General features: G+C 50.7%; 2 protein-coding genes across 3 annotated transcripts in view; both read right to left on the reverse strand.

Moving 5' to 3' along the window:
* IP6K1 (inositol hexakisphosphate kinase 1) overlaps positions 1–21,750 on the reverse strand; it is a 34,037-nt gene extending 12,287 nt beyond the window's left edge. For both annotated transcript variants that reach the window (XM_042880288.1, XM_042880287.1), the window contains exons 1-2: positions 21,696–21,750; positions 17,459–17,558 (exon numbers count right to left, since the gene is read on the reverse strand). The gene's annotated coding sequence lies outside the window, so the exon portion shown is untranslated. The remainder of the gene's footprint in view (positions 1–17,458; positions 17,559–21,695) is intronic.
* An 887-nt stretch (positions 21,751–22,637) lies between these two features.
* Positions 22,638–27,893, reverse strand: CDHR4 (cadherin related family member 4). Its single transcript, XM_042880320.1, is given in 18 exon segments — positions 22,638–22,768; positions 22,836–22,951; positions 23,511–23,546; positions 23,620–23,759; positions 23,831–24,033; positions 24,106–24,250; positions 24,388–24,527; positions 24,596–24,811; positions 25,068–25,170; positions 25,292–25,442; positions 25,520–25,685; positions 25,765–25,901; positions 25,972–26,075; positions 26,598–26,693; positions 26,792–27,040; positions 27,110–27,351; positions 27,476–27,575; positions 27,577–27,893. Coding segments are annotated over 18 exon segments (2,595 nt in total). The 5' UTR covers positions 27,772–27,893; the 3' UTR covers positions 22,638–22,712.
* Positions 27,894–27,911: the final 18 nt, after the last annotated feature.

A 27,911-nucleotide genomic window follows, 5' to 3' on the forward strand; every position in this document is an offset into this window, starting at 1 on the left:
TGAGCCTCCCTATGCACCTTGTCCAGTGCCCCAGCTAATGTGGACACGCTCCCTCACCAAGATGGCTCTACAGATCAAGCCCAGAGGGGTGAACACTATCCTGAAAAATCATAAACAGATATTTTAGAGAAAGCTGCTTGCAGAAAGGCAGCTGAGAAAGAGAATGATGATGGGGATGCAGCAAAGGATACTCTGCTGCCAGAGTGAGGACAGGAACCACACGCAGGTGTGGATGGCCCTATACCCCCTATGCCACAAGCTGATCAAAAGCACTCCAACCAAAATTCTCCCATCTCAACAGCAGGGAAAAGCACTCGCTGCTGAAGTGTGCAAAAGGAAAGGAGCTTCATCAGTTTTAAGACACAGCTTGACTTAACTTACAGAAAGGATCACACATAGAATACAACTAAGTTTGCATTGTGAGCCCTTAAGAGTACCCTGTGCTTTTATCTTCTGGAGATCTGAAAGACAACAATCTGCACTTAGATCCCAGTCATCACAGAGCTCTGGCACTTCTGCCTGTAGCCACAAATTTTCTGCTCTCTTCCTTACTAAGTAGCAGAAGCCAAGCACTTTCAATTCCTCCTGAAGCAAAAAAGGTTGAGCTATGCAGTCTTAACTAAAGCTGGAACGCTCAAACAACCAACAGAACTGCTACCTAGATCTGGGATTAAAGAAGGCTGTTCCCCCCGTGGAACTGCAAAGGCATTCTGCTGTCACCTATGCATCAGGCACAGACTGCATCCAGGGGTGATGAGGTACTTGAATCCCTTGCCAGATCCCAGGCCAAGAGAATTCTTGCTTTCTCACAATGCAACATTACAGTGAAAGCTTCTCTTATTGCATTTTACTTTTTTAAATGACAAACCCTAGCACACAACAAGGCACCAGGAAACATCTGTGACTGTTTGCACCATATGAAGCAGGTGCTGTGCAACACTTTGTGGACATCTGTTACGCAGCTGTCTGCCAGCAAGGGTAACCCAAGTCAGCAGCTCAGACAGCCTCTTCCAGCTTGCACTCCTGTTCAGCTGGATGCTGGAAAAGGTGGCAGCACAGCAATAACATCAGGCTAGGGACAAAGAGGACAGCACAGCACAGGTACGATATGCAGTGATTTAATTCCCTCGCTGCTCTCCTCTCCAGGTTTCTCCTTCTCCACTGCAGAATGCAGCACGTTGGCAGGAGGACACAGGCTGCCTGGGGGACCCACCAGCCCCTGCCACAGCCATCAGTGCCCAGGGGTGGCTGCAGAAGGCCCAGCCCTGGCTGAGTTCTCTCCCTCACCCTCTCCAGCAGGCAGCGAGGCACAGGAGCTGAGCTGCTGAATCCTGCTGCACCTCCCTGAAAACACACCCTGCCTCAGTGTAAAGGGCACCTTCCTGCTCCATCCTGAGACGCTGGCTTCAGCCCAAGCCCGAGTTTCCATAGCAGCAGGACCAGAGCAAGTACGTACATTAACAAAAGGTTGCCTTATCAGTACCAGCCCAGGTTTTTTTCCAAGATTGTGCCTAGGAAAGCAGGGATGTCCAATTCCAGTTTGGTATTTTATGGATGAGATGAGAATACAGCAAACACTTCCCAGAGAAGAACTCACTGATTGGTGCTTGCAAGGTCAGTCAGCATTCTGTGCATTAATTCCTGGCTTCTAATCACCTCAGCTGCAAAAGGGAAAAACGTCTTCACTGAATATTGGTCCCTTTTTAAAGTATTCCAATGCAAACGCTGCTGTTCAGCACAGCTCCAGCAGCCAGAAAGGGATTTATTTTCAACTATCACAAACCATAAAGAATCAGCCCTATCCATCAAGAAAAAACAACATTGCTAGAATTCTCACTAGCAAAGGGCTCAGCAGTAAACTTAGCAGCAGGGCAATCAGCAGGAACCACAGTCCCTGCATTCACAGATGGGAGGGAAGGAAACAACAATCATAATCAAACCCAGTGAAGAGGCTCGACCCTAACTTGGAAAGAATCTGCACCTTAACTTCCAGTCTGAAAATGCAAAGGAGGCAGTTCCATGTCCTGCCTCAAAGATCTCTGATCGCTTATCAACTCTTTGAAAGGGCAGATAACTGCAGGACAAGGGAAATGGTTTTAAGTTGAGGGAGGGAAGATTGAGGTTGGATGTCGGGGAAGTTCTTTGTAGAGAGAGTGGTGAGGTGCTGGAACAGCTGCCCAGAGAGGCTGTGGATGCCCCGTCCATCCCTGGAGGTGTTCAAGGCCAGGTTGGATGGGGCCCTGGGCAGCCTGGGCTGGTATTTAATGTGGAGGTTGGTGATTCATGATCCTTGAGGTCTTTTCCAACCCTGGCCATTCTGTGATTCTGTGATCTTATGTTTAATGTTTTCATTAATGCTGACAGCAAAGCATTCAAGCTCTTCAGACCCAGAACGTGGCTTCCTCCCCAGGAGTAAAGCTTAAATAAGGCAGGCACATCCCTAAGGAGTTCCTAAAGGACTAAAGGATCCTCCAGGTAACTCTACCCAGGTGCCTCCCAGGGCAGGAAGGCTGTGTTTCTGAATGTCAAACTCAAAGTGCTTTCATGTCATGTACCAAATGCCACAGCTCCCACAGCATCAGAAGGCAAGGCACGAGCAGGTAAAGCCCCACACTGTCCTGCTGAAGGCAGTGAATGAGTCAGCACTGTGGTGCTTGCGCTCAGCAAGAGGAACAGCAAAGCACTGTTCAGCACAGCAAAGCACTGCTGGCCGAGAAAGGGAAGGCGTGATGTAATGGCAGTGTGCACATCTGCTAAGGATGGGCAGCACTGGGAAGCACTGCTCTGTGCCAGAGGGGCTGCCGAGCCCAACAGCACCCACAGAACTCAAGTGAGTTTCAAGTCTTAGGTTTATGTCACAGCCAGGGGAAAGGGGAAAGCTGGCACCCTGTAAGACAACTCTTACCTCACCTTCTCTGGGTTAACAACGCCCAGAAGCTTGGGAGCCAGAGCTCCCACTCACACCTCCGCACAGCCTCAACAAGTAGGAACAACTGTGCCCCTTGAGGCTGTAACGAGGCTACAGAGAGAATGGGACTGGAACCTCCCAGCTTGCACAACATAAGGAAACTTCCAGCAAAGGCACCAGAATTCAGAGAAGCACAGCAACAAAATCAGTTTTCAAACTTAAGAGAGTGGTGGACAGGAACTGGAAATAATGTTGATGTAATGCCTGCTACCTGCCCCGCACAGAAAGCAAAGCACAGGGGCTAAAGTGAGGATTCTGCAAGAGGAAGAACAGTCACAGCCCTCCTGACTGAGGAGCACACACCCACTTCCAGGCCATAGGTGAGCTGCCAAAGCAGGAGCAGGGAGGATCCGGACCTCTTCCATCTCATAAGGAACCCCTAGAAGATTGGGGGGGGAAAGGGGGAAGGAAGAGGGGAAATCAAGAGCTATTCAGTAAAAACAAAGCCAAAACAAGATTCATACGCACTTACTGTGTAACAATAGCTTTTGTTTTTAGAATATGCAAAAAGGAGAATACACCAAATACAAATTTAAAGGGAAAAAAATCCTGGGCGAGCAGCCAGGTCTCCAGATCTCTCACTCTCAAATGGCAGAGTCTGAAAACTTGCATTAAAGGCTTGATCCGCACTAGAAAAAGGTGTGTGCTGATACTTGATTCATCCACCACCTTCTCCCTAATTTGGTAAAAACAGGGCCCATTTTGGGGTGGAGACAGCAGCTTGTTTTGGTTGCTCTTTAAAGCGATCCTCCACAACAAATCGAACTCGGTCCAAATGCCTGGCTTCAAACAAAAAACTAAGTTCAGACTCCTTCCAGCACTGACTGTGCCAAATCAGTTTCTAATCCCTCTTTCAGTTATTTCTTCAGAGCACAGTTACAGCTGCACCAGCGTGAGCAGCACCCTCCCACTCAGCCCTGCCGTGCTGGTACAACTGCTTGCAGGGAAACAAATGAGGGAGTTGATTGAAGTTAAAAATAAACCAGCATTTTGTTTTGGTTTTAAGGATTACTTTTCAACTGAGGTCAGATCCCCAATCTATTGGGCAGCTGTACAAACAGTTGTATCAGCACAAGGTGCCAGAACTGCTGATAGTTATCCTCACGCCTGAAGCCAACGTTTACATTCCCAGCTCACCTCTGTTTCAGGACTGCTGCAGAACAGGATTACTTGCAAAACTGAACACGTAGGGTATTTTAGTGCTGCATGGATGGTCTATTTAACAAGACAAAATGAGGTCACACTGATGAGCATCCAACAAGTACGGCATGGCTACTGACTTCCCTTGAGCTGCTGCTTGTCCTAAGTTATATGTCATCCTGCAGTCTGCATGCTGAAATATAAAAAGATGACTAACAAAGTCACTGAGGCGAATGAACAGCTTTGGGCCAACTTCTGCAACACAACTCTCCCAGAAATTGCATAACTCTCATCTATCTTGGTGATCTTCATTCGAAACAAAAACAACCCAGAACCAAGCCTACGTGACGTGCAGATTCACACCTCTGTGGAGACTGTGATGCTCAAGGAGCAGAGTCTATCTACAGCATGTGTGACTTTAAAACTGCAGCTGTGTTGGTTTCTTTTGTATTTCCACGTTAAAACCAAAGACAGAAAACCAAAATAAGCACCAAGCAACAATGAAATGCTAGCATGTTTTAGAAACGTCCATGGGAGACACACTGATGGTTCTTTTCCCAGATTACCAGCCCAAGTGAAACAAAACCAAGTGAAAATGCTTCTTCTTTGATGACTGCTTGGCAACCTGCTGGGAAGGTCGTGGTTCTCTGCTTTCAGCTGGTGGCAGGACCCACACCAGGAGTATGCTGTTATATAAGACTTCTCATTGAAAACAAGACACCAAAGACTGAATGACTATTAAGACCTGACTTTAGGAACTGGGCATGTTAATGAAACAGCTCCAGGAAACTCGCGTTTCAACAGTCTCTGTTGTGTTTTGCTCTAGAAGAGATGAATCAGTCTCCAGAGGAAGGTGTCAAACCGATCCACGAGGACACAAAATTAACAAACCTGGTATTTGGCAAATGCTACATTTGGTTCCTCAGCGTGGATCTCAGGGCGTAGCTTCACAACAGCTTAAGTAAATCCAAGTCAGCACTCTTCAACCCCATCCTCGCTCCTGTGTCAGCACTGGCACTCACCTGACCCTGCTCAGAAACTACTCTGGCAAGAAAGTTCAGCCCAGGAAGAAAATTGCTTTTGCCAGTGTGGCTTCCTGCACTGCTTTAGTGCCACTGAAAGGAAAGGGAAGAACCATCCAGCATAGGAAGGACACACAGAGGAGAAGCAGAGCCAACTGGATTCAGCTTCAACCGCCCTGCAACCACGTGCACAGTGAAATCTCACCATGACTTTTTGCTGCCAATAGAAACATCAGTCAGCACTTGCAACTCTCTGCTGTCGTTTCTTTTACACCTGCACCAGCACTCCTGCAGACAGGGCCTCAACAGATCCATAAACCAATGGTTCAACAGACATGCCAGTGACAAAAGGAGCAAACAGGAAGCTGGCAGGGAAGGGAGGAAAGGCTAATGCTCAGTTTCAAGCAGCTGTCAAGTTCTGCTCTTATTCACCACCGACAAGAATTCACAGCAGGACTATGTAGCAGTGATATAAAAGCAAACTTTAGGTCAAAAAGATTTAAATTGTATGTAAGAAATGCACAAAGCTTTAATTCTTCATGCTTTAAGTTCCCACAGCACATCGTTGATGCTCCCAACATTCTACCTCCTCAAAAATAAACCCAATTTATTTGTTGCCAGCATTATTTTCAGAGCAAGAGGGCTACTAAAACATACACAAGGTGAGAGCAAGGAACAGCCATCTGCGATTAACTAGGGCATGACAAACAGCAGCAGTGTGCACAAGCAGCACTGGGGAGGAAAGCCAGGAAAAACAGCAACAACATTACACAAACAACATTGATTCCTGAACAACAAAGAATTCTTAGAGACTGCAGCCCGGCTTACATCCAGTGCTCTCTTTACCTTGGTTCAACTGTTAGCAGAGTCACTTCAGAAAACCCACCGCTTCCGTGCAGCCACGGTTTTTGGAAGCAAGAGCTGATCCTTCTAAAGGGATTTCAGATCACTGCAACAGTTATTGCAGCTCCACAGCTACATGTGCCGCTCGTCAGCACTGCTGTACTCTGCACCTTAAGGTCAGTGACATCGCAGGGCCCTCTCAGAAGCGCTGCTCATTCACAGTGTAGGTCTCATGACCTTACCTACACCACTTCCACATGATCAACATCCGTTCCAGTCAGCTCTTGGCACTGCTCGTAACACCTGCCTGTGGTCAAAGCTCTGATCAAACAGGGGATTCCTGTAAGACCTGGTTTTACCTCAGAGGTACTGCAGATGCAGTTTCTGTACATCACCTCGCTGCCATACAGAGGTCAGATACTCCAGGCCACCTCCACACAGTTCACTCCACCAAAACCAGGACTTACAGCTGTGGCTCCTGTGAATAAGCATCCAACACTGGACAGCTTTGCACAAGAAAGGTCTATTCAAAGAGAAAAACAGCACATTCATGACTAAACATGAACCTCCCCAGCTCAGTAAATCACCACAATATCATAAATCAGAATTGGAAGTTTATCTTGAATTCCTGACTGTTGACACTTAAATATCAAACACTGCAAGTATTTCTCTTTAAATACCAACTAATTAAAACGTGAGGAAAACTGCATTTAGACACCTTCATTTCCAACACCAAGACATCCCCATGGCAAAATGAGACTAAGCTACAGCTGCAGTGAAGCTGCATGCAGTTAAGCAGAAGCACGAGGCTGCATTTAGATCAGTGCACCTCATGAGCTGCTGCCCTATTTACTACTATCTTACAGAGTGGGGCTGTGTCACACAGTCACATACAACCATCTGCCCACATGCACACAGTTGTCTTCTTGCTGATGGCCTCTGCTTCTGCAAACCTGAGGAACCAGGAGACTGTACAGACGTCAAAGTCTCCTGCAGGACTCACCTACATCTATTTTCCAGTGCTGCTAGATGGAGCATGAAACACTGGGAGAAACTGATCACCAAGAGCTCTGCACAAGGACTGTTTCTCACCCTGCAAAAGGCGAGTTCTCAAAGCCTCTTTGATTCCCAACTCTTCTAAGAGGATGATGATTCCTATCCTTGGGGACCTCTGCTCAGCTACAGGCCCGCAGCTTTACACATTAATACTGTGTCTCATCTCTTCGTTCTTATCAGCAGGGAGATTTTAGAAGAATTTAAGACCGCTGCTTAAAGAGCAGGACTTCAAATAGAACCTCTAATGCCAGCAGGAAAAGCTACAAATGAGTGCCTGGTAGGGACTAGGCTGCAGGTCTACTCAGTGCTTAAACACTAATTCAGCTCATCTGCACACGCAGACTGCAGGCTACCCTTCAAAGCAGGTATCTTAATCAAGGAGCAATTAAAAGCTTCAGATGATTTTACGCAAAAAAAATTAGGGCAAGACAAGTGAACTTGGTTCAGAGCTGCCCACAGCTCACACACAGGCTGCACCAAACCAAGGAGAACATCCCCACATGCAATAAGTTGAGGCACCGGGCAGCAGCACACTGCAAGAAACACATCAGTGCCCCAAATGCAAATCCAAAGGGTAGAATGAAGCAAAAAACCCAATCCCATAAATCTTTGGTTTTCATTGAGATCAGGAACAAACAATTTCAGGACAATTTTTGTCCCCCCTTATTCCAGGTTTGTTTTGCACCTTCCAACAAAGGACCGTCTGGACATTTCTGAATGGAGCCTGTGAAGCAAGTCCTAGGCAACAGTAATCAGTGAACCATTTCATTTGCCATTTAACTGTGTGCAGACTTGAAGCACTCCATGCTGCACTGCAGGTGAAGATTCGCAGCTTTCCCTTGACAATACAATCCAAGTTAAAATGTATTATAAATACTGTAGTTACAAAGGCTGCAAGGGGAGTTTTCATGAAGGAAAACCCCAACAGGTCAGAGCGTGCTGACTGCAAGGATACAGCATCTCTGGGAATGGAGATTTAAAATGAGATTAGACACAAGGGATAATCCCAACAGCCCATTCTGACCTGGGACAAACGTTCAAAACGTGCTCTGTTATAAAAGCAGCACATAACGAATGCAGCAGAAGAGCTTCTCAGATGCATCTCAAGGAGCACCCTGTGGTTTGGGCTGTTTTAGAGACTAAGGGGAGAGTGAACTGTCTGAACCAGTAACTGTATGCAGAAGCTACAATGTTAACCACAGGAGCACAAAAGCCACAAAGAAACAAACCTCAAATAATTATTACAAAAGTTATAAATCTAGCTGAGCTTAAACGACACTCCTTCAGTAGTTTAAATAGTTTAAAACAAAAAAGTCACTTGCTGCAGGTAATTGATTTCCACAGCAAGATCCACAACTGGGACAAGACAGAACTTCTAATGGCTATTTTTAATTCTGCAGTGACAAAAAAGCCTCCATACAAACGTTATGCAAGACCATTAAGCTCTCTGCTCAGAACTGGCACCTTCATTCAGCGCACTTCACGTTCGATAGCATCATCCGAATCCTTAATGCCCAAATGCAGCACCAGCTGCAACAAGCCTATTGCTATGAACAGCAATAATGGGAAACAACCCAAAGCAAGCATCACACACTGAGTTTATGCGTTATAGTTCCTCAGACACAAGCAGATACATGAAGAGCAATCAAAGCACACAGACAATCTGGACTGACAAGCTACTATGCTGCATGGTGTGTGAAACCCAAAGAGGCTGTAACCAAAGATGAAATAACTTTACATTTTGAGCCACTGCTCTTCTTTGTAATACTGGCCTCCCAGTATTCCATATACACCCTCCATGCTTAAGCCAGGCACGACAAGCATGTCCAGAGCTGAGTACTGTACAGATCTGCAGCTCACATACACACAGATGACCAAGTAAAGAACAATACAAGGTAATCTTGAAGAACATCCATGTCAACCTCTCCAAATATATCACAGAAAGATAAATTTATGACGATGAGCAGTAAGACTGACGAATTTCTGCCAAGCAACCTCCTATACAGTGCCATCCATTCAACCTCATCACATCGTGGCAAAAACACAACACTCAAGAGGAAAAGAGATTCCTCTCAGGAACTACTGTCCTCCCATGTAGAAGTTCTCTGTGAATTACTACTTCATCCTCCTCTGATTCCATTCACTCCTTGCAGCATTGCTCAGGGTGCCTACAGTTGTACTCCATCCAGACTGTAATGCTCCAACCCGCATTCAAGAATACCGTGGGAGATGATATCAAAACACTTGGTACAAGTTGAGCTAAATGGCCTCTACTGCTCTTCCTCATCCACAAATACAGTTTATGCATCACAGAAGACAACCAGGTATCCCTTACCCATGGTAAATCCATACTGACTGCTCCTTCACATGCCCAGAAAGGTGCTAAAAAGAACTGTCCCATGACTGCTCCTGGGACCAAAGCGAGGCTGACCTGTAGTTGTCCGGATGATTCTTTGGGTCTATGCTGAAGACCAGTCCAACATGGGCCACTGTTCAGTAACCAGAGTCCTTCTTGCACCACCACAACATCCAAAGATGGCTACAACACGGCCAGCTCCACGGCCTTGGGTGCAGACCACCAGGTCCCATGGATGTACATGGGTCAAGTTCTCTTAAACAATCCCTAACCCTGTTTCCAGGTGCCTCTGGTTGTCATCCCCTCTTTGAAACTTAACTTCCAAACACAGAGGCCCAGGAGACCTTACCACTGAAGACTGGGCAAAAAAACAACATAAAAATCACTCATTCATTAACACATTCAGCAGAGTTCACTTTTCCTTCTTAAGTCCTTCATTGCTAATGGATAAAGCTACCTCATATTATCAGGAACACTGTAATAAACACTGTCCTGAGAAAAAGTAGCTACTTCCACAATTCAAAGACAGAAACGCAGACTAACATAGCTGAGTTTATTCTGTCTGCATTCCAGGTTGTCACAGAAACCACAGGTCTCTTTGCAGGATGTAAAACCAGCTCACTGGAGAGGTGCATGACCCCATTTTTAATGTATTCGGCCAAAAAAAGAAAAGCCTCTCTCCCACTGTTGGCAAGGCTGAGTGAATTTAGCACAGGGAAGCCAACTGTTCAAAGAGCAAGCATAGGTCCTCCTGGAAAAGAACTTCAGTTTCATGGAGAAGATTTTTCTGAGCTTTAAGTAGAAAGAATCTGGAATAAAGAACTCAGATTGTTACCCAGAGGAGATGCCAAGACTGCTCTAGGTACAGACAGAAAGACGCTTTCTGGTGCCTCCATACTCCCATGGTCTTCACATGCACAATATCTCAGCATATCAGACATGAAGCAGCGATGAGAGAGAACTCTAAGCTGCTCTAAAGCTGTTCTAAAGCTCCCCAACAGAAAGGAGAACCAAAGAACGAACTGCTGGCAGCCCAGCTAGCTGCTGCAGGCTCCTCATCGTGCCACAGCAACAGCAGTGCCTGCTCTGCCTGGAAGCATAGCATAAACACAAGTACATTTAGCAGACTCCAGTCTCCCCTGCCCCCTTCTGGGAACAAGGTGGATTTGAAACCTTTCAGTATCTGTTTTCAATAATGAAAGTGTTTACGTGGGCAAACAACCAAAAGCAAACCAGAATGAGCCTCAAGCAGGATTCTCTTCAGTAAGAATATGGATATAATTAAAGCACATCACCTTCAGCAACACAGACAAGCTCGGGCTGGGTTTTCTTTCTCCACACACTGAAGCCACTAACAAACTCGTGCCTGCCAGAAGGCAGTCTGGCAATCTGCTGCTGCTCCACAGTTATGACCAGGCCAGCTCACTCCTTGGGTCACGATGCAGATGCGCAGTGCAGGCTCCTCGTCCTTTACCCCACTATCTCCACTACCTTCCCAAAATAAAAGGCAAGACAGCAACGACAACAGAACTTGCATGATGTGCATTAACTCCTCCTAAACCTCCTCTACTGGCTCCGGAAATTACACTCTCTTAATCTGCTGAGCGAGACCTGACTTAAGCAAAAATCCCTTTGCAACAACTTGCCAACCCCGTGTATTTATCTCAAGATCTTAAATGCAAAAGACAAACAGAACTCATGAGGACTGGTGGAAAGAAAAAACAAAACGCCACCACCTGCCTCTTCCTCACACTGCTAGCAATGAAAACATGCTAGTTTATCTGTACATTTTTGCATTTCATTGCATTATGAGTTTTTGTTTCTTCTTCACCTCTATAGCACAGTACCGCTGCCCAGAAAACTGACCCAGCTAACCAAGCACTTTTCCTTTGCCTCTGCTTTACATGTAGGCTCCTGAAGAGGAAGGACAAGCAAACACATGCCCCCAGCATGAAGAGGGGAAAGGACTTCCCAAAGCAGCAGAGCAGTTACTGTTAAGCCAACCAATTCAGGATTTGTAAAGAGAAACTTTTCTCATTTTGAAGAGACAGACCCTGCAGCAAACATCCAAGCACTCTGCCCAGTGAGCACACTGAGAACAGCTACGTGCTCTTTGCTCTCCTTGCCCTTTGCAAACTCAGCTGCCGAGGAGCAGGCGCAGGCTCCAGGACTCAGGAAGCAGCATGAATGTTTTGTTTCCCAGGAATTAGGACACCATCTAGATTTAAATCTATCAAGCCTGAGAGTTATGCATCAAAGCAAAACAGCAGCCAGCAATGAAGAATCATCACATGCAAGCTAATCTGCTCTTTAGCGCCCTTCAGAATCCACATTTAATTTGGCTTGCTTCAAACTCACTGTAAAGTAACTTTACAATTACTGTGATGTGCTGTGGGCTGTGACACTGCTCTGATCCATCTCCTCAGATCTACACGCTGCTCTGCTCCTGAGCTGTTTAAGAATTAATTTCAGAAATGTACATCATTAGATAAAGGGGTTCCCAGCCAGTGGTGTTCTTAAAGGAACTACAGGACCTCTGACTTCAGGAAATCCACAGCAATGCCCATCCAGGACACTCTTTCTAAAAATAAAGAGGGCTAACCTAAGATCCAAACAAGCAAACACAGCAGTACTGCTCCCCTCCTCTCACTTCTGTCCAGAAACAAACGTGCTTAGCCACAATGCAACCTTACCTCTGCCTCCTGCCACCCCTACACCACATCACAGTAACGTTCTGACCCGACAAACTCCGGCCAAAACTAAAGAAGATATACAAGTAGCAGGCTTGAGCAAAACCAGATGAATACTGTGACTTGAATGTGTTGTCTGAATAAGCTCCACCTATCCCTCCAGGATAAGAAAGGCAGAACAGTAAGCTTCACAGCCTCGTGCCACCTGCAATTTCACTACCCACGAGGGCTCTCATCTGACAGACCCAGGCAGATACACAGACAAATTTTTGCTGCCAGTTGAGCTCGAGTGTGAAAAGGCAGGGAGGTGACTGGCGTTGGAATCTTCTCTTTCTTTGGCTTACCATGAAGGCAAAGCTGAACAAATACTTTGTTTCAGCTGTAAGCTCCCCTGGCTAGAAAAAGACAGCATTTTATTTGGCAGGCCCTTGACTGCATCACCGGGTCTTAACACACAGCCCAGCTGCTGTCTGATCACTGGGAAAGCAAAGAGAAATACAGAAAGCCTTACACCTTCCCACTGTAGTTAACAGGTCACGAGTGCCCAGCTGTCACCTGGATGAAGCAAGATGCTACAAAAGAAAAGCAGGGAGAGGTTATTGGTGTTGGTGCTTCACTGAAGGCTTCAGCACCCTCAGCCAAGCCACTCAGCACTGGCACACTTCAGCCAGCTGCATGTCAAGAAGGAACAGCAGAGCAGTCAAGTAAACTCGATGAACTCTGAAGGTCCCTTCCAACCCCTACAATTCTGTGATAAACTGCTGAAAAGACTGCAGTTTGGAGATCCTTTTACTTCTAGCAGTCCTTTGCGTTCCAGTTCAACTGAGTCTTACTTGATAGTTAACTTTTCATGATTGCTGGAATGTTTTGCCCCAATCCATGAACTACTGAACAGAGATTGCTAATACCAACTAAAATTAGGGCAGTGCTTGCACATGAAAGCAGTGCTGCGTTTCATGCTTTCACAGAGAGCAGTGCTGCGTTTGGCCAAAGAATCAAATGCTTTAGCTACTTTTCTGCTCAAAATGGCAGAAACAGAAGAGGACCATCTAGAAGCACGTCAGCTCCACGGGAAGATTTACGAGCACAAAAGCAATACTAACCAAACAAATTCACTTTGTTCTGCTACACAGTCCTGTGCCAAAAGAAAAGGAGCAGCTGTTATGTAGCAGTTCCTCCTGCTAACGTAGCTACAAGGCACTAACATGAAACCAAACCCAGGGGTCTGTTAAGCAGCAGAGGCAGAGAAATGCAACGCAGCCAAACGCGCTGTGCTCCACAGCCCAACACCAACCAGTGCCCAGGATGTGGCTTCACTTATCACCTGAGAAAAGGGAACTGCAGGATGCTCTACTGTGCTGAGTGGACAGTTGTGAAATAAATACGAGGTCTGTGGGGAGAGGTAAAAGCTTTTTATGAGACCAACTGAGAGATGACTGCCGCTGTGCCCCATTCCTCTCCCTTTTTTTAAATTGCTGATGAAAAAATGGATTAAACTGGATAAGGTGAATATTGGGGCTCTGTTTTTCTAATACTTATTTCCTTCAGCCCACGTGCTGCTCTCAGCAGTGAAAAAAGCCCTCACACCACTGCTTCCCCTCTCAGCACCCAAAGCAAAACAAGCTTTACTTCAAAAGCCTGGCTCTTCATTGCAACTGTATCTACATTAAGGGATCCCAGCAGCAGAACCGCACCAGACAAGGGTGAACCTGCTGATGAATGCAGCTGTCCCAGTCTGTAGTAGAAATGACCTTATAGGCACGTCCACAGGGATTTAAAGCCACATAATCACATTGCAAATCCACGCCCCTTACTCGTTATCATTTAATTTTCCTAAGCAGATGACCCTTAAGGGTCACAAGAAAAGTCGAGCTACTGCTTCTGAACGTGAGATCTGTTCATTCTAACGTCTTCCAGGTAGAAGCACTAAAAGCCTGCACGTTATCTTGTGTGGTGAAGCCACCTACAAAAAGCAGAAGGAAAGAAAAGTCTGAGCAACTTTCTTGTTAGATCCAGCTCAACACTAGGGAAAAAAAGATCTGGTTGTATTCTTACTGAATTCTTCTTGTCCTTACTGCATGCAAGGAAACAGTGCCAGGAAACACGGGGATTAAAGTGCAATATTTCACTTTTCAAGTCAGGGCATAAAAATAAGGCAAAAATCCTGTCACAGCAAATGTTTTAGACAGAAGTCACGCATTACAGCTAGTGCTTAATGTCAGTAAAGTATATATAAGATCTGAGGGCACCTAAAGCTAAGGCAGCAGATTTAATCTGACACTGCCTACAAGGCTAAAGAGAACTTCATACAAGGATACTCTCACTTTCCTAGCGATGATTCTAAAAATCCAGTGTGGCAAAGCATACAGAAGATCCTCAGGGAAGGGGTTTCGATAGGAGCCTTCTGCTGTCATCTGCAAGATGCTCAGATTGAAAACCTGGCAGCTGTCAGAGTACCTCCAGAGCTGCTCTGTGGTCTGCAGCATGCTTTGGAAAGTGAAGGGCAATGAATGAGCAGACAGCCCCAGCCACCTGTGTGACAACAAAAGGCAATCTGAATCCGAGGGCGCTTTCTCAGAGGATACACAAGTTGCACAGCTAGTCACAGCTCCAAGCTTGGCGAGATGCTATGCATTCTGAAGGGCAAAAACCAAAACTTGGCATGTGAAACATCTGCAATACCATAGCAGTGTCATCCTTTGGTGCTCTCTTCCCAGTGATCCAGAGAAACAAGGGTGGTGCAGAAAGAAAAATAGCCAAGGGTATAAAGGTGCTCTTGGATGCCAGAACAACAATCACTGAACACAATTCCTTCGTCTGTATTTTTAAGCTCTTCCTAAATAGAAGAGCCCTGTAATGCTTCAGATCTTTGTTACTTCTCTCCTTACACCATATGCTGAGACTGGACAGCAGGTGTGTCAGAATACCCCAGCACAGCAGCCTGCTCAATTCTGAAGGCCTGGAACACAAAATCCTTTCTTTTCAGAATAAGTAAAGACTCAGGTAAACAAAGCCTACATTTAACCTCCCGTTCACTGCAGCAGCTGGAAACAAGTTCTTACAGACACCCCCCAGGTCACACATTTCCAGTACCTTATCTAGATGTTAAGCTGCTCAGCAGAGCTCAAAGCTCTTTCCAGCAGGCTTTGCAGAATACCAGTTAGAACTGAGGCCACCATCTAAGTAACAGAGTTCTGAAGCCAAAAGAGAATTCGTTTGTTACAGCTGAGCTCCTGTCAGACAGCATCTATTAAAGCAAAATACCTGTACACATACACGTAGGTCACCCCAAAAGCAGCATCTCCTATTTATTTCCACAGGAACTACAACAGAAGAAAAGATTACGTATGGAACCTGCTTGGCTTTGGGGGGGAGGGAGGATGATCTCTAGAGCTCCCTTCCAGCCCCTGTAATTCTGTGACAGCTGTGATTAACAGCACAGTAACATGAATACAGTCTAACTTAACTAGAAGAATAATTAACAGATTAGTTTTTTGCAGGAAAAACAGCAGTACAGGAAACATCACTTTACACAGTGCCTGGAGAATAAAGAGTAAAAGCTGTTCCAATTTTGCAGGGTACAAAACACTGCTATTTATCAGACAGACTAAAGCAGTTAGTGGTTTTCTCAGTTCTATACAGGATGTTTGAAATGTGCCTGATAATGCTTATTGATTCAGGTTTAGCTACGAATTTTAGTAAGCGTGTTTGGGTCAGTGTTCATGGTAAGAACTGCAAAAAAAGAAATTAGACTTGAATTACACAAAGCAGTTTTATGCCCAAAGAAAATGTCACTTTTACAGCTTGAGAAAAAGCATCAGACTCAGCCCAAACAGGAAACAAAGCAAAACATCCCAACGTCCCCAAAAGTAAGAATACTTGAAGACAGTCACATTTCATCTCGGCAAAACCTGCATGTTTGTGATTAGCCTGGTGTGGAGTTTACACACAAATCACAGTCTGGAAAAGTGAAGTATTCCTTCTGTTAAGAAAGGAGCACTGGGAGGGCCTTCCAAAGCTCCAGGCCTTTGCTAGTTTTGCTACAACCCACAGTGCTACAACACAAGGGAGCAGTTACACTTCACACTCTGCAATACCTTCAGTGTCTTCATCCTAGCTGTTCTTTGGTTGTTTCTCCACACAGGACCATGCAATCCCCCAGGCCTCGCTCCCAAATCCTTCCTGCTTTAAATAACTCACTGACATCTGCAGACACTGCTGTGCTGATTCTGGTGCTCCAAGCTGCTTATCCCTGTCGTTAGCTGTAATGAGATCACAGCCGTCTCCCCACACATGCTCAAGCAGCTTGGGCAGTTCAGTCAAAGGATGCAGAACAAGCAGCCCTTACCCTGTCTTAGTGCCCTTCCAGTATTGCTAAATTCACTTTGTGAAATGCTTGAAAACACTTTGATACCAACAGGTAATCTGAATTCAAGTTGATGTGCTGTTTTTTAAGTGGACAGCTTTAGGAAGGGGGAAATACAACTCACTATACAATACAAGGGGGAAAAAGAGCAACGTCACAGCAGAACGTAAGAGCTACACAACTGCTAGTCTTTAAATAAGCACCAAATCTGCTGCAAGTCAGCAGTGACAGACACAGGAGCATCTCCAGCAGAGCCACCATAACACTCCTCTCCCTCTCCCAAGAAGGCAGTTGTGGAGTTTGGCATCCTTGGTTGCACTTCAAAGCATCAAACACCACAAGTTGCACAGCCCTGAGACCTCCTCACCAAAGAAGAGATCTGTGCAACACAACCACTACCTAAAAACGGGGCCTCCTGAGGTCAGTCAAGCCTGGTGGTGAACAGATACTTATAACACAGGTAGTGCTACTGAGTCGTATCTTCGTTAATAAAGAACTGGGGGAAGACAGCAGGTATGCCAGAGCCTCTTCTGAATTCAGAAGAGCACAAAGTAGCCTCGCAGCATGGAAGACCAACACACCAAGCTATTGTACTCCACCAAACTCAAAACAGGAAGGAGAGAGTAGGAAAAAAAAAACAACAAAAAAGACAATAATCAAATCCTGAAATCAGTATTAAGGTAACACAGCTGCATTCAGCCACCAAAACGGCCAGAGTTGCTAATGCATCACAGATTCAGCTTCCAAAACCTGGCAGCTTAGTTCTTATCATAAAGAATTGTGTCATTTAATTGATTACAAGTTAATAAATAGTGAGCCTTTCATTCCCAGTTAGTGCTTTTATGGGGATTCCTGTAGTTTCCTCTGAAAATAAGAGCATCCTTCCCAGAAACAATATCTACACATACTATAAGGATACAATGACAACACGAGAAGTATAAAAGCAAGCAACTGATTTTTCTTTGCATGATATTTAATGCGGCTGCATTTGTGTTCAGGGCAAAACAAAAAAGTTACCTTAGAGATGTTACCCAAACTCTCTGTGTTGAACAGTCACCGGGATGTGGAGCCAACCTCCTGCAACCAAGAGGGCGCGGGGTGCCAGAAGCGAGTCAGCCTGCAAAACGTTGTATGGAAACAAGTTAACGAGGAGCAGCTCAGCCTTTGCTTCGTCAATCCACAACGATTGAGATCACACCCTCCTTCAAGGCTGGGACCTGAATTCAAAGTGAGCTCCTTTCAGGACACAAATACTTTCACGTACTGATCAGGGCTCTGACAGCTGCTCTTCATTAATTTATAGGGACCGCTGCCCCCCAGATGACTCCTCCAGCCATCAGCTGGTCGTTACCAACCAGCAGGTGAAGCAGAAGAGAGCGCACGCCTGCTCTTCATCTGGCCTGGTTCACAACACAGCACTCCAATGGATATTAACCAAGAAAAATTATGTATTAAATGGTAGCAGCTGACCAGGATCTGCTGCAGCCCCTAATACCAGGGAGGTAACTTGTGGCAAAGAAGCAAGACAGCTGGTGGAGGAGATAACCTTTCCAACTACAAAAGCTAAATCAGACACAGCTTATCTGTCAGAGCTCTGAACCATGCTTAGTAACATCCCGTCAGGACAGGCAAATTATATTCCAACTTTCTTTGCTGCGTTTATCAGATTTGGTTGGGCCTGATCTTCTATTAATACAATTATGGCAGTTACGCCCATGCTGCCTTTAAACAGAACCAACTGCAGTCGTGCTAACGGTACTGTGGATATCGTGATACGGAGGCACCTTCTGATAGAGAACCTTATCTCCTTGTTCTGGAATAAGTGCTGGAACAGCTGCCCAGAGGGGCTGTGGATGCTCTGCTCCTGGAGGTGTTCAAGGCCAGGCTGGATGGAGCCCTGGGCAGCCTGGTCTGGTATTAGCTATGGAGGTTGGTGGCCCTGCATGTGGGGTTGGAGCTTGATGACACTTGGGGTCCCTTCCAACTCAAGCCATTCTGTGATTCTCCCACGAGAATGGGGTAACATCATTCCTTGTAAGTGAAACTGACCATATACTGACAAGGGTTATGCAAAACAACAGCTTAAGCATGCAAAATAACAGTTTAAGCTTAGCATGCTTGTTTCACACAGTTATTGCCACTCAAAATACATATAGAAAATAAAAAGGCAAATAACTTGCTCCCAGGTACTACCTGCACCTGAAAGGAACTACATAGGAAGCACAAGCACCCCAACAAGACAATTAGGAGAACTGCATCCATTAGAAAGCGCATCTACTAAACCAGCATGCTGGGAAAGCCAAAAATAACAGCTGCTGCCACATCAGAACAGCTAAAGCACTGTGTACAGGCAATGCCTGCAAAACAGAAACTAAGCAGCCATGCAGACACTTCCTCTTCCTCCCCCACCACCCTTATGACAGCAGCAACAAACCTGAGATTAAACACTTGCCAGCATCCTGCTCTGCATTCCTGTCACACCAGGAATACAAAAAGGAGACTGCCAGCTACTGCTATTCGCATCTGAAGGGTCCCTTCAGTTTACAACAAGTCATGTAAATAGTCAACCTGATTCTTGCAGAGGTTTCTGTCACATTTTCTTTGTTCTTTTCACTCCTTCCTCCAGCTCACCCATCTCAGTTCTCAGGAGGGAACTCCTTGCATTTTGTAGCCCAGCTTTTAATCCGTTCTTTCTCAAAGAAAGAAGCCAGAAATTACAGACATTCCTTTTAGCCAAGTCATACAGCACAGACACAGAGTAAGGGCTCTGCTAAACTGCCACACATCTGCAAACACCACAGGTCACGTTCAAACCTACACCCTGCCCAGCACCACAACTGGACTGACACTGCCAACAGGAGAGAAAAAACACTCAGGCTGCAGCTTCCTGCCAGCAATAACCTGCAGCCTTCCAACACTCTGCAGCCCAGCATCACCACTTAACTTTGCTGTGTGTATCAACCATCCTGAAGCTAACCGATGGTGGATGGATTGGGGGAACCTGGTCGCAGTGCGTTAAGTGCCTGGGTTATGGCCCAAAGAAGGTCTTCATCAGGCATTCTACAGCTTCAACCAAGAGATGTGCCTGCTCAAGAGTAAAGGCCGTCCATACTGAACTTCAGGCTTAACACCCGTGCTTCTTACTCGAAACACAACCCACGAGACAGCATGCTCCACCTCATAACCCACTCACCAGTTCCACGGCAACCTCGAGAAACAGACAAACGAAGAGACATCTCAAACGCAACCAAGATCTAGACAGGCCTCTGGTGATCTATTAAAGCAGGAGGCTGTAAGCAGATGGTCAGCAGCCAGCACCCAGCCTGGGCAGGGCTCATCACCTCACGCTCATCGGGCTTCACAAGGTCACGTTTTCAGAGGTTAATAAATGTAATAAGCACCACACGTGGGCGAAGGAACAAGAGAAGAAAACACTAGGAAGCTTAGCATAGACAAGAATAGCATGGAACTGCATGATTAAGAACAAACTATAATGCTTGTCGGGGAGGCTAATTAGCTGATTAAGGCTGCGGGTACAACTTCAGCTAGGGCATTTTTTGACCAGAGTGCTTGCTACTTTAACCTTGACTTCACAATACTGGCAATGGAAACGCACAATTCTGTTGCCTTGTACAATCTGCCACTCGAGGGGGATCCCCCAGTGCACATCTAATCTTGATTTTGCCCTCCAGCATATTTTGGAAATAAGGTCATGCCCAATATTGCCATCCTTATGATGAAGCAGATCATGGTACTACTCACAAAAGCAGGAGGAAAGAAGTTTGGTCAGGGTGAATGTCTTTAGCTCCCTGGTCAAACTGGTAAGGCACAAACAGCAGGGAGAGGGCATGACCCTCCTGTTGGCTGCAGGCTTTAATTATATGAGCTCAAAGCAATAGGAGCTACGTGGAGAAGGTGGCACAAAATTCCCAGTGACTAGAAGCAGATCCTAGAAACCTCTCTCATCTCACCAGTGATTCACGCTCTCTTGCTCTTTTTCAACATCAAAAACACACAAAACTGCCACGAGGGACTTGCTGGATACCCAGAGCATCAACCACCCAAGGAAAAACACATGCTCAGAAGAGGCCCCTATCCTTCCCAGTCCTATGGTCTTCAGAGATCCCACTTACAACACTGTATATACTGACTTCTGCCTCAGGGAGCCAAAGCTCACTGCCCCTGCTCTACCTGAAGTCCTTATTAGACAGGAAGCAGAGGCAATGCCGTGAAAAGGACACACCAAGTCAGCCCCATAGGCTCTAACCAGAACAGAACAGGTTGCTCATTCAAACACCTGGAAACGTTCATGGTGAAAAAGCTAGGATGAGAATGAAATACTTCCTAAAGCTACTGGACGAAAATTTAGCAATAGGAAAACTCAAAAGACAGAAAACATGAGCTTTATGTAGTTGACACATCAGCCCCGCGATGTCTTGGTACATAATGAGTTCACACTTAATCTTTTCAAAGTGCACCACTGCTTCCAGCTCTAAAATAGGGCACTTACCCAAGGGCAGTGCTAAGCCAACCCAGCCACAGGGAAACACCCCTCAACATCAGTGACAAGGAGCTGTTATGTAGGATTAAGATGTCCCACAGTAGGCCTGTTTAGGTTAATGGTGATGACACCTAACCAATGATGCACCCAATTCTAAATCAAGCTCCTGACAGGCTTTCAGGAAAAGGCAGCTTGCCCAAAGCCTCAGCCCAGCAACGTACATCCAGAATAGAGTATTCTTCTACCTTGAAGCCCTGACCGTTAGCACACAGATCAGTCACCTGGTCAGACACGTTGCTTCAACAGATAAAGATGTTACAGTGCAGCTCTTTGTTAGACATGCCGCCAGCCAACCCGACACAGCCCAGCCAAGAGATGCACACCACTACGGCATCATACAGCGCTCCGTCAGCAAAGCCCAGCCCCGGGATTCAGAAACACCGAGCTGGGACAGCCGGCTGCAAAGGGAAGAAAGCAGAAACACGCAGGACAGGCCGGCATGACAAAAGCAGCACACAGTGAAGCACGCCGTTGGGGGCTTTGCTGATTCAGAGCTCTAAGATGGAGGGGCACGGAGCCTCGCAGCAGCTCGGATACAAAACCGAGCCCATCCCAGCCGCGCTCACACACACACACACACACACGCGCACTGGGCACGGCGGCCGCTCGGACTCGCGGATCCCCGAGCACAGCCGGGGCAGCGCCGGCCCGACGGGAGGAGCGCTCAGCTCGCTGCCCGCGCCGCTCCCTCACCATGCCGCTCTCATGGCACCGCCGCGCTCCGAGGGCTCCTCGCCGCACGCAGCCTCTGCAGAAGGAAGGGCACAGAGGGAGGGCCGCTAGGGCTGCCGCCGGGCTCGCCGCACGCCGGGATCCCCCGACCTCCAGCCCCAAACGGACCCGGCCAGGCTCCTCCCGCCGCGCCCGGACCCCCACCCCTCCCCGCTCATCCACCACGCCGCCGCGCCGCTCCCCCCGTCCCATTCCAACCCGTCCCGTTCCAACCCATCCCACCCCATTCCCTCCCCTTTCTCCTCGCGGGGCCGCGCTCCGTGCCCGGCCCTCAGCTCAGCCCGTCTTGCTCACCGGGGCGGCTCCGCCTGCCCGGCCGGGGGCTGGCAACCCCGAGCCCCCAGCGCCACCGCCCGCTCCCCGCCGTTCGAATCAACAACAAGATGGCGGCCGCCGAGGGGGCGGACCCCAGGGGCGCGCCGTCATAGCAACCGCGCCGTCCAACGCCCGCCCCGCCGCGCTCTGCGGCAATCAGCAGCCGAGCCCCTCCCGCCGGGGCCGAAGCGGGCGCGTTGATAGGTCGGAACAGACGTCAGTCAAGCCTAAAACCGCCCCGCCCCTTTCCGAGCGCGGACCGCCTCCGGATGGCCGCGCACGTTAGGCACACGTGACACCCCCCGACGGCCCGCCTCCCCGCAGGGCGCGCCGTCTCATTGGCCACCAGTGGGAGGACGCCGGACCAATGGGCGCTGCGCAGCGAGCGCGGGCCGCGGTGGGAGCCCCTCTGTGGGCACGGCCCGAGGAGTGGAGCGCAGCGGCCCCGCGGGGAGGGCGGCCGTCCGGGCACAGTACCGCCCCGTGGCCGCGCCTCGGTTCTGCCCTCTCGGCTCCCACCCGGCTCCCCTCGAGGCGCCGACCTCCCCCCGCTTCCCCAGGGCGCCCCGCGGCAGTGACGGCGCGGCGCGCGGTCCGTGCACTGTTTAATGTCTGCGCCCCGCGCACGGCGGGCGCTCGGGATCCCCGTCCCGCGTGGGGTGCTCAGATCCAGCGCCGTGCCCCGGTGACGCTGTTGAACAGATAGTCCCTGCCGGTCCCTGCGGGGGGAGCGGCGCTCAGCCCGTGCCCTCGGCCCCGTCCTCTCACCCGGGGCGCGGCGCTCACGTGGGTCGTGCGCGCGGCCGTCGAAGGGCTGCGGTGCCGAGAGGGACGGGCTGCGGGCGGCCGGGCGGCTCCGCTCCTCCTCGCGGGCGCTGCTCTGCGCTACCGCGTCCCGGGAGCTGCGGGGGAAAAGGGGGGAAGGGAGGGCGCTCCTCACCCGGGAGCGCGGGTCCCGCCGGACGGCACCCCGGGTGGCTCCGAGCCACGCGTGTCACCCGGAGGCTGCTCCCGCGCTCCCGGCTCCGTGCCCATCCGTGACGTCGCGTAGCGCTGGGTTATGTAGCTGTAGGCGGCCGTCGGCCACCCCGAAGGCTGATGTGGCTCCTTGTCGCTATACGGGTGCCTTTCATGGGCTGGGATGGCTCTGCCGCCCCTCAGGCTCTCCCTCCACAGCCTTTCAAAGCTCCTTGTCACCCCTTTCTCCAGCCGGTGTCAGGAACAACCCTTGCATTGCACTGTGCCACCCTGCACAGTTTCTGCCCCCAGCCTGGCCACTGGCACGGCCATTCCCTGGTAAAACCGCCATCCCTGCGCTCGTTGCTCCGTGCCCTTACTCTAAAGCAGAGGTTGCTCCTCAGAGCAACTCCCTGGTGACATCAACATCCCCTCCCCAAGTGCCACATCTCACATACGGCTGCAGGGACACCACGGGAGCCTTCACCACTGCCCAGCACCCACCTCTCACTCAGAAGCACCTTGCTGAGGTTTCGGCTGCTGCAGGAAGAACAGAAAGCAGCCCTGAGCCGCCACCTCACTGTGCTGTGCCATGCTGCGGGCTGGGGCTCACCTGCGCAGCACACTGTGTGCCACACAGCACAGGCTGGCCAGGAACAGGGCGCTGGTTGCAGTCAGCACTGCCACAAACCAAGCTGGTGGGAGCCAAGTCAGCTCCGTCCGCCTGACCACCAGTGGCTCCTTCTGCAGCGTCTGCAGAAGCAGAGGTGAGAGGCCAGGTGGTGTCCCAGCCTGAGGCACCCGGGCCATGGGATGCTGCTCACCGTGTGCAGGGTGGTGGTGCTGGGTGGCACTGGGGTGCTGCGGGGTGTGACGTGCACCACCAGTGCCAGCACGGTGCTGCGGCGTGGGGACCCACTGCTGCCCCACACCTCCACCAGCAGCACGAATGTGCGGGGCTCAGCCAGGCCGGTGGGGATGTAGGATAGCACGCTTCCCTCCTGCCGAAAGTGCCCATCCTCATTGCCTGCATAGGAGGGTCTGCTCAGCACCCCGGCCGTGCTGAAGAGACAAATCACGGTGCTTGGCTGTTCCTCACCTCCGACAATGGCATAGGACAGCGTGGTGCCCTCCGGGTCCCCACTGCACACCAGGTGGGTGACAGGCTGCCGGCTGCCTGTCCCAGCTGTGATTCTCAGCTCCTGCACCTCCGGGTTGCACAGTGGTGCCCGTTGAGGCATGGCCTGCCAGGAGCAGAGGTGGCTCAGCTCCATCCCACCCGGTCCCCGTGGGTACCTCCAGCCCAGAGCCACCCCTGGGACAGCCACAGGGATGCAGCACAGCGTCCTGCACCAGTGGCACCCCGGCATCACGCTCACACCTGCAGGCGCACGGCCACATCACACAGGCGGCTCCTCCGGTTCAATGGGTCCAGATCATTGTGGGTGTCCGTCAGCCGCACTGTCAGCCGGTAGCCAGCACGCCGCGGGGGGCTGAGGGGCCCAACCACACGGATCTCACCTGTGGGGTCGTGTGAGCTCTCTGGCACCCGTGGGTGCTGTGGGGCAGGGGAAGGGCTGGGCACTCACCGGTGCGTGCATCGATGGAGAAGGGCTGTGCAGGGCCAGTGCCCCCCTCCAGGCTGTACTCGAGGCTGTCCGGTGGGCGGTCACGGTCAGTGCCAACCACGTGCCCCACGATGCTGCCAAAAGGTGCTGTCTCTGACACGGTGAAGATGATGCCATTGGGGCACTCCGGTGTGAATTCGTTGACGGGTATCACTGTCACGAGCACGGGTATGCGGGCTGCACAGCACACAGCAGCTCAGCTGCGCTGGCAGCATCCCATGGCCCACACTGCACTGGGCATGCTCCATAAGGACACTGGGACGGTGCCACACTGGTGCCTTAGGGGTTGGGCATCACTGGGGCCACAGGAGAGGAGCATTTCCTCCGCTGTGTGTTGATTTGGGGGTCAAAGGGAGCTTTGCACATCTCTACTTTGACCTTCCCCAGGGCGAAGGGGACATGGGCACAGGGTGCAGGGGATATGGGCACTCACTGCTCCTCAGAGGCTGTCCCCTGGCTGTCACCACGATGGTGGCCGTCAGCTGGAAGCCCATAGCAGCCATTGCCTCAGTGTCATAGTCCAGAGTGGTGTTGACCTACCAAGCCATGGTGTCCTGTAGTGCTGGGCATCCCCCAGAGCCACAGCCTGCCATGCCGCTGGGTGCCAGAAGGACCCTGCTCCCCCAGTGGGGGCTCACCAGCTCTGTCCCCACACACCTTCAGCTTTGGCCCCTCCATGTGGAAGTGGGAGCGAGAGCCTGGTGGCCCCTCCAGCGTGTAATGCAGGGACCCGTCATCGCCAGCAGGGTCAGTGCACCTCAGTGTCACCAGCGTGCTGCCAGGGGACAAGGTCTCACGCACCTGGGACCTGTGTGGGAGTGGCTGCTGCTCAGCTCCACTTCCCAAGCACTGTGGAGCATCACCCGCAAAACCCTTGAACCATACACATAGAGGGCTGGCACACAGGATGGTGCCCGCTGGTCTGTCCCCCTCACGGTGACATTGAGCACGATGGTGTCCTGGTCAGAGGGCTGCAGCGCATTGTATGCCTGGATGAGGAGCTGTGCACCGGCCACCTCCAGCCGACGCGTGCTGCGGATCTCACCTGTCACTGCAGGAGGTGGCACAGCCTTGAGCCGAGTGCAGGGCTGGGGACAGGGCAGCCACGGGGACCCTGCCACCATGCTCACTTTCATCGATGGTGAAGAGCGCTGGTGACGTGGGAGCGAGGATGGCATAGCGGATGTTGGCCCCGCTGGCACGGACCTGCGTGACCACTACCAAGGGACCAATGTCCTCCGGCACCACCACGTCCTGCTGCGGAGCACTGCGGGCACAGCGGGCAGTGTGGCACAGCCTGGTGCTACCAGCACCCCCACCCACCCAGCCTCACTCACAGGATGGTGACACGGGGATGGCGCGATGGCAGCACTTCCACCGTCACGACCCCACTGCAGTTCTGCCCATGCCGATCCATCACCTCTATCTCCAGCCTGAATGTCTGTGAGCAGCACAGGGGTGGCTGTGAGACAGCCAGGAGTGACACTGCCATCAGGGATGGGGATGGAGATGGAGATGGGGACAGGAATGAAGACTGGGATGGCAATGGAGTTGGAGGATAGGGATAGGATGGAGGCAAGGATGGAAATGGGGTGGGGTCAACAATGAAGGAGGAGACAGGCATAGGAACGGGGAGGGAAATGGGCAGGATAGGGACAGGGATAGAGGCAAAGACTGGGGATGAAGAAGGCCATGAATAGGGCTTGGGTTAGGAATAGGAATGAGAGTAGGGATGAGGATGAGGAGACTGGCATGGGGATGGGAACAGGGACAGGGATGAGGATGAAGTCAGGAATGCAAATAGGGGCAGGGATGGGATACAGAAGGGGACGGAGCTGGGGGTAGGGACAGCAAGAAGAGAGCTGAGCACTCCTGGGGTCTGCCTGAGGGGACCAGGACACAGGGCTGTGTGTGGTGCCAAAGAGGCGATGACGGTGCTGTCAGAGCGGGGACTCGTGCCCACCTGGGTGTCCTTGCTGGGGCTGAAGCCACCATCAGGCGCCAGCACCAGCCCCTGATGGGTCAGCGTGAGTGGTGTGCCGCTATTTCTGAGCTGGAACTGTCAGAGGAGAGATGAGAATTCCATCCCTGCACCTGGCTGTCCCCAGGGTCTGCTCCCTTTGGGAGGCTGTGGGACATGGCACAGCTGGCACTCACCGTCAGCCCGCCCTGTGGCTGAGCCTGCACCGCATACAGGGGCGCACGGGGTGCCACGCCTGCTGACACCCGCACCACGTCCCCACCAGTGCTGGCAAACGGGAAGCCACAGCGCAGCGCCTGCCCCGATGTCACCCGCACAAACAGCTGCCCCGTCACCTCCTGCTCGCCAGGACAGGCAGCGCGCAGCACCAGCGCGTACCAGTTCACCTGGTGGGCATCGAGCTCTGCGCCGGCACGCAGCGTCACCTGTGTGGGGACACGCTGCTCAGCAGGGTGCCACACATTTCAGTTCTGCTCCCTGCCCCCCAGCCGTACCTCTGCCCTAAATGAGGAAGCGGGCACACCATCGGCACTGATTGCAACGGGGTTGAAGGGGTGGCTGGGATCGGCGTTGCGTGGGGTGACACTGGAGCCCACGGGGACAGCGGACTCGACGCGCTGCAGCGTGACGTCAGGGCTGCTGCTGGCATTGCTGCAGGACGCAGCCACCTCGGCCACGCGGGCGCCCGGTGCAGCATCCTCACTCAGTGTCACTATGCGTGGCAGGTCGGGCAGGGCTGGTGGGACACCCCAGGATTGGCCTCGTGTGGCCGCTGCCACCAGCAGCTCGCATGGCTGTGTCAGGGAACTGGGTCCTGTCCCCCGTCCCCATGGGGGTATGGGTGGCCCCGCCGCTCTTACCTGCTGACTTTACAAAGGTCCCTGCAAAGAGCAGAGTGTCACTGCAGCCTGCCAGGCTGTCCCTGCAGTGCCCCAAGGGTGCCTCGGAGATGTCCCCAAGATACCCCAGATGTGTCCCAGACTCTGAAGCTGCCACCCCCTGTGCCCATCCTGGGGTGGGCACCCGGGGGCACCCGGGGCACCCTGTTGTCCCGTCCCTCTTCTTTTAGTTCCTTTGGGTGCCGTTGAACCGCAGGGTGCCTACCTGGGGCATGGAGGAGGAGGAGGAGGAAGGTGAGGTGTCCGTACGTGCCCATGGCTTGGCAGCTGTTTGGGACAAGCCGGAGCGCGTTGCCACGGGAGTCGGGCACCACCCATGCCCGGCGTCACGCCGGTCACCGCGGCTCCCAGCCCAGCCCCGGGGTGGGAGGGGGTCAGGTCACGGCCCCGCTGCGGC

This window comes from Lagopus leucura, unplaced genomic scaffold (genome assembly GCF_019238085.1).
Source record: "Lagopus leucura isolate 7727_CA_CO unplaced genomic scaffold, USGS_WTPT01 Super-Scaffold_100026, whole genome shotgun sequence".
Lineage (NCBI taxonomy): Eukaryota > Metazoa > Chordata > Aves > Galliformes > Phasianidae > Lagopus > Lagopus leucura.